Source organism: Acyrthosiphon pisum, chromosome A3, assembly GCF_005508785.2.
Source record: "Acyrthosiphon pisum isolate AL4f chromosome A3, pea_aphid_22Mar2018_4r6ur, whole genome shotgun sequence".
NCBI classification, from domain to species: domain Eukaryota; kingdom Metazoa; phylum Arthropoda; class Insecta; order Hemiptera; family Aphididae; genus Acyrthosiphon; species Acyrthosiphon pisum.
The window spans coordinates 19545703-19553677 of NC_042496.1; the positions used below are offsets into that span (position 1 = coordinate 19545703).

Here is a 7975-nt window from a genome sequence, read left to right on the forward strand (position 1 = left end):
CGGGGTTATATATGTTTATGCAGCAACATAAATTTATCATTTATCAAATAACTTATGAAAGAAAAGAAATATACCATTTTTATTACTTACTTTTTACATAATATTATACTTAACTATTTTTATGAATTTCCTCCTACCAATTTTTTGAGGAGCATATTACCAGGGATATCGCACTATTACTAAATCGTACTAATCATACGTTTTTAAATATACATCGTGAAGGCTTAACCAAATGATGCAATATTTTCTTTTAGATATTTGACTAATGATATTCATTAAATTGTAGTTAGCATACAGTTTAATACAATTTCCTTACTTTATCTAATGGGCAAACCATAGGTGGATCAAACGAACCGTACCATCGGGACCATAATTGATTCTTCTGCTTTAATTTAGTGCATAAGTCTGTAAATTTCCACGTTTGGAAGTATTCACAGTTAATACCATCTGAGTCACAACGATAAAATATCACTATTGCCTTAAAAATGCAGATTATAATACATTAATTTGATGAATTATTTTTACAATTTAAAATAGAGTTTAACCGGAATATAGTGGCTTCATATTTTGTACTAACTTTGTTAACTTGTTCTTTCGAATTGATTTTAATTTGGGCATTTAAAAATTCTCCTTCTTTGTATCGATCGACCGTATGATAATCAACAGATATGTTAGGTTGTACTTCCATTTTTTTAAAACGTAGAGTGTATGTTAACAAAGGATTGTACTAAAAATTATAACAAAATATAAATATTGTATAAGCAGAAATTGATGACCTGGACAGTAATGTACTTATGTGCAATGGAAATAGGGTAGGTACTTACAGTGAAAATATATTATTGTTATTAATTTTCAATTAAGACTATTAGCTGTTAATGTTAGGTATTTTTAATTCATTAGTATACCATACAATTTTGTGTTAAGCAATTGTGTTAGTTTGTCGATCACAAGTACTAGGCGTTAACTGATATTTTCTAAACAATAGTATGTATGTACCTGATATACTTAATAAAATAATATACCTACCGACATAACATTGATGATAAGTACTCCAATAAATATTAAGTAAAACGCCATCATTATTATTTTGGCCATTTTTCTCTTGCTGTGTCCTCAAATTGTGCAGTTGCTTGTGGTTGTAAAAGTTGAATAATGACTGGAAATAAGTACTATATGACCGTACATTAATTTACGTTTATAATTTTAAAACGGCTTGATACGATTGATATGTCCGCATCATAACCGTTCAAGCTGAATGTTGTGGAGCTATGAAAAACAAAATCACAATGAACAAATAGGTAGCCATTATTTTGCTGTAATAGTCTAACATATTATTAATTATTTCATACGCAGTCATTTAGGTACATTTCCTGTTAATTTATCCTGTTGTATAAGATTTTATAATAGATACGGTTTAGTAATAGATTCAACTGAAATTACCTTTTTGAATAACTTGTTCACACGTGGAACAGAATATTCTCTAAATTTAAACTGTGTAAATGAAATGTTGATTATATAATAACAATCTTGTAAAAAATACTTTTAAAATACTATTATAAAAATGTATTTTACGAATACTCACAAAGTATTTGAATACAAATACAAGTATTTTTTTTAATTTTATGCTATATAATATATATATTATATTGTACATCAGTATAGGTACCTATTATGTTACTACTTACCATAGATTTTTACAATTACTATTAACATGCCTGTCGTCTGACTATTTAGAGATACATACATGCTCACATATTTCATTCTGCATTTAGATTTATTTCAACTAATATTGATTAAATTTTAACGAAAAAAATAAAAATAAAAAGTGGTATTAACTATTAATATGGAACTATTTTAAAATTATTAGATTTTCAGTTTTCTTAAAAAATTCCAATACAGAAACCATATAAAATTTGATGTGGTATTTTTTTAATTTTAAACATTGTTACTACCTACTTTTACTACACCTACAAAAACATAACATTAGTTTTCAACGAAAACAATATTATTTTTATTCATGTTGATTTTTTGTGAAAAACTATAAATTAAAATTAATAAAATGGACTTAATGGTATTTTATTACAAGTATTTAAATTTTGTTAAAAATATTTTTAAAAAATATTCAAAATACTTATAAAATTATTTAAATACAATTATTCATATACTTGTATTCGAATACTTTACAAGATTGTATAATAACTGAAATTATAACAATAATATTGGGATTAGTAATAATAATTAATATTTTAAAATATTTTTCTTTGGAAGTTTCAATCAGTCTTAGGAAAAAATGATTGATGTGGTGTCTGGCCAATTTGATTAAATTAACTAGAAATGATGATTAATTTATTAATAAAGGTAATAAGTTTCAACCAATATTTTTTTATGACAATTTCCTTATAAGGTGTTAATTTTAAATGATTACCTATACATATAATATCATGTCACTTTTCAGATCACGAGTACTACTTTCTGATGTACTCTAAAAAAAAAAAAATAGTACCTAACTATACTTGAGTAATATAATAATAAATACCTACAACAGACATGACATCATATTTATATATATTGCCATTTTTCTATTTCTGAAGCCTGCAGCTCCATGTATTAATACTGTTGTTTGGAGTTGTAAAAGTTAATATTTTAATTTCAATAAAACTATGAAATTACCTTAAAGTTTTATTAGGTATTGCTTATTTTTCTGTACCCAAATAATGCTAGCTCTAACATGTAACTTCCTTACACATTTATCACCAGCGTTGAACTGGTCACTCTCAATTGGTGGTCGGTCACTCGAGGATAATGTTTCTACAGGAAATTGTTTGTAGTTAAAAAGCGGATACCTACTATAGTTTGTAGGATAAAAATATTTATATGTAATAAATTGATATTGTATTTAATGAGCATCTGAGACAATTAGTAGTTAATATTATACGAACACGTTAATACAGTATAATTGACACCAACGCGACGTACCTACGTAATACAAATGCAAGTGACTGGATAGATAAACAGGAATGAATCAGTATTTTTATTTTTATGAAATAAGAAACATTTTTGGTTATTCACGAGAATATAATAGATAAATAATATTTAAACGACATTTATAAGTTAATATATTATATATATATATATATATATTTAAATTAAACAGTAATGGATGAATTCCAAGAATGAATACGAATTTCTTTATATTTATTATTGTAGTTAAATTTTAATAAATAACTTATTATAAATTGTTATAGTTTTAAAATAGACTTCATTTTTTTTCTGTAGCCAAAATAATACATTTCCATCCTGTAACTACCGATAAAAATATCATCAGAGTAGAACTTTTGAACCACTTTCCATTGGTAATCGGTTACTTGAGGATACAACAGTAGTGCTACGCCTATATCAATAGTTGCATTTTTTATTCGATAAGTCCCCTAAATGAAAAAAAGTTATTATTATGGATTAATCTCACGATTTAATACCTATATTTAACAATTATGCATAATATATAATATTATATACATAACGTAAATTATACTATAAGGCTGTTAATTTAAAAAAAAAACAACAATTACACCTATTATAATGCATATTTTGTTATTTTTGATATTTGCATATCCTGCGTGCAATTATCGAACATTCAGTATCCGACTGTTCATAATTTTTCATACCTACATTTCGTTGAACATTTTACTCGTTGAGTAGGTTGGTGTATTAAACGTGTTAAATTTGAATCAACGATAAATCATTGTTACAAAAAAAAGTTACTGAGAAAATACGACGATGAGTATCATCATGATGAGATGATTAGTATTATTTTTAATGGTTTCTTAATTTATAATATATATTTATAATTCTATTAGTAATTTTTTTCTACTAGTAATATTATATGATATATTCAAATCAGTTTTCGGTGTATTAACCTAGGGCAGTCCCAAGCCGGAGAAATTGATAGAGAAAATAGATCAATGAAATACCGGGCGCAAGTGCATCACACATATAATTTTTAAACATTGGCCAATTGGCATATGGCTGATGCTTCATTATTATATCCTGTAGTCGGCTATCTAACGTTGTTTTATATGTCTTTATGCAGTGATATAAATTTATGTTATCAAATTACTTATGAAAGTTGGTAATAATTTAATTATTATTAGATTAAATTAAATAATATATACAATTGGTCAACAATATTTATAATGATAAAATTACAACCAATCATCAAATATAAGATTTTGTGATACTACAAATTTTGATCTGCCAGTACGATAAAATATGAATTACATTTTTTTTCATTTTTTATTAAGGCTGATATATTAATAATTTTATTAGTGAAGATCTAATTGATGACGATAAATTACCATTTTTAGTATTTACTTTTTACATTATATTCAATTAAATGTTTTCGGTTGAATTTTAAGCATTAAAATCACGCCTTGCCCAACGGTATTTTGCCAAACTACCCAAACGCATTAAATTTTGTATAAACTATATTACCGAAACACCAACCATTCTGGTGGAGACACGTCTGAAACAACGTACGTTCGGGAATTAGGTAACAGTTAGTCTTATTTTCAAAAAAAGAGTATAGTAACTGGGGTACTAAAATTTTGCATTTATAATAGGTGCACACGGCACCTAACCGGGTGCCTGGGTCATTGTACTTAACTATTTTTATGAATTTTCTCCTACCAATTTTTTGAAGAGCATATCACGAGAGATATTGTCACTATTAAATCATTCTAATCATACGTTTTAAAATCCATCGTGAAGGCTTAATCAAATGATATTATATTTTCTCTTAGATATGTGACTAATCATATTCATTAAATTGTAATTAGCATGCATTTAAATATAACTTCCTTACTTTATTTGTTGGACAAACCATAGGTGGATCAAATGAATCATACCATCGGGACCATATTTGATTCTTCTGCTTTAATAATTTGCAAATGTCTGTTAATGTCCACGTTTGAAAGTATTCGCAGTTAATACCATCTGGGTCACAACGATAAAATATCGCTACTGCCTTAAAAATTCAAATATATAATTATTTAACGTGCTATTATTACCAGTTATTTCATATAGTTTTAACGATTGATCGAAACGTTCAAATCACATAAAATAATTTAACGACATTATACAGTATAAATGATGAAATTGATTTGATGAAGTATTTTTATAATTTAAAATAGAGTTTAATCTCAATAGTGGTTTTATTTTTGCTTACTTTGTTAATTTGCATTTTCGAATTGATTGAAATTTGGCCATTTATAAATTCTCCTTCTTTGTATCGATCGACCGTATAATAATCAACCGTGAAGTTAGGTTGTACTTCGACTCTTTTAAAACGCAGAGTGTATGTTAACAAAGGATTGTACTAAAAATTATAACAAAATTTAAATATTATAAATTGTTGACCTGGACAGTAATGTAGTTATGTGCAATGTAAATAGGGTACGTACAGTGAAAATATATTATTGTTATTAATTTTCAATTAAAACTACTAGCTGTTAATGTTAGGTATATTTAATTCATTAGTACACCATAAAATTGTGAGTTTAATGATTGTGTTTGTTTATCGATCACAAGTACCCGACTCTTACTGATATCTTCTAAACAATAGTAAGTATACCTATACCTATTATACGTAAAAATAAATATACCTACAGACATAACATTGAGGACAAATACTCCAATAAAAATTAAGTAAAACGACATTATTATTATTTTTGCCATTTTTCTCTTGCTGTATCGTAAAATTGTGCAATTGCTTGTGGTTCAAAAGTTAAATATTGACTGGAAGTAAGTACTATTGACGGTACCTATATTAATGTATGTTTATGATTTTAATAGTTTGATACGATTGATATGTCCACTTAACTATCCAAACGGAACGCTGTAGAATCATGAAAAACCAAATCACAATGAACAAATAGCTTTTATTTTGCTGTTATAGTCAAATATATTGTTTATTATTTTACGCACAGTTATTTACATTTCCTGTTAATGTATCCGGTATTATACGATTTATATAGATACATTTTAGTAACAGATTAAACTGCAATTACCTTTTTTCACAACTTTTTCACACGTGCCCGGGTACAGAATATTCTCTAAATGGAACCTGTGTTAGATGAAATGTTGATATAATAACTGTTATTATAACAATAATATTGGGATTAGTAATAAAAATTAATATTTCTTTTTGAAAATTTCAATTAGTCTTAGGAAAAAATTATTAATGTGGTGTCTGACCAATTTGATTAAATTAGCTAGAAATTATGATTAATTAATATAGGTAATATGTTTCAACCAATATTTTTTTTATGACAATTTTCTTAAAACTCGTTAAATTTGAATGGTTATACCTATACCTATATAAATGGATTTTAATTTCATCAACATCACTCAAAAAAAATCTCATACTGAAACTATTGGTGGTGAGCTAATGGGGCTGTTCTAGTAGAATTTGATATTATGATTTACCATAGTGATAAATCATCTCTAAGAAATCATTTTGACCAATATAGGACAATTTTTGTAGAAAAAAAATTACAAAATATAATAAAGTTTTTAAATAAATAAGCTTGATACAATGACAGTCACTACAAATTACAATAATTTACTATTATATATAGTATACGTAACACAATTAAGCGGTGTGAGTTACAATAACACTGTGACCACATCAAGTGATCACCACTGAAGAACCACTTACCGTTATCCCTATTATTTATTATAATATCATAACTAAGTTCCTAAGTTGGTATATTGATATGGATTCTCGATTTTCAAAGAAAAAATTATATTGAGCCTCATAAAAAAAGTTATACCCCAGCTACAGGAAGGTAAATAGGATGAAAGAAGTATTTTTTTGTAAAAAACCAATTAGAAACATTTACAGTTAAATGTTTCAATCCCTTTTCATAGCCCCTATTGTAGTTTCGTCACACATATTACATAAGATAATATGAGTATTTGTGTAACACTATCTAACATATATATATGTTACCGTAAATGATGTAAATTTCCGATCAAATTGACTAGGCAATATCGTTAATGTCTGTTATTATCAGTCAATGATGCATTTAGAAATATTTCCTAGGTAATGCCAATAACTCTGGGCTTTTTCAGGCATAATTGATAAAAATATAACATCATTTATTTGTTGGTTGGATTAGAAACGTTCTTGCGTTGTAAAATTTATAGAGGAAAAGTCGTTCTCCTCATGAAGCCATGTTTGGCTGTCCTGCAAAAATTGGATTATCTTCAACAAATATTCCTTACGACGAAATGTCTAAATGGGAATCGGACGAAGACGTTGAAAATGTATTCAAAAATCAAAATGAAAACACCAAAGAACTTTAAGTTAAGAGTGATGGCAGTGTAGAGCTAGAAAATCGTGATATTATAGGTATCTAATATTCAAAAATATAATAGTTGATTAATAAATATTTAATAATAATATTATTATTATTGTTGACGCACCGATGCGGAACTAATGTAAAATACCTCTTTAGCTGGCCGCAACGACACTCGCGTTCTGATTACCGAAGGATAACGGGAGTGCCCAAGGAACGGATTACAATAAAAATAATTGAAAACCCAAAATTAGTTGGTATGTGCATAGAGCACTGAACAAAACGTAATATTTTACATATATAAAGAACAACATCTGTAATAATAAAACAGAGGGGTATGATCACACCTTACAATATCCTAACTAAGGGGATGGAGAGATGCACAGTATAATATATAACAACAATACAAAAGGTAAATAACAATCTTATCTGTTTGAACGGTGATGATAGTGGCATACGTAGATAGAATAATAACAGCTGACTCCGGGATGACGGCAGCGACTGGATCTGGTCTGACTGGTACCAATTGCCAACACGGATGGATAAAACTGTATCGGGCCGGCGCACCGTCGCGAACGGGGTTTGGCTCACCTGCGTGCCGCGGCGCTCACGGCGTG

General features: G+C 27.6%; 1 protein-coding gene across 1 annotated transcript; it reads right to left on the reverse strand.

Moving 5' to 3' along the window:
- Positions 1–1459, reverse strand: LOC107885150. Its single transcript, XM_029491650.1, has 3 exons — positions 1027–1459; positions 578–727; positions 1–478 (listed from the first exon to the last, which is right to left on the reverse strand). The coding sequence occupies exons 1-3, from the start codon at positions 1093–1095 to the stop codon at positions 299–301; spliced, it is 399 nt and encodes a 132-aa protein (XP_029347510.1). The 5' UTR covers positions 1096–1459; the 3' UTR covers positions 1–298.
- Between the last annotated feature and the right edge of the window lie 6516 nt (positions 1460–7975).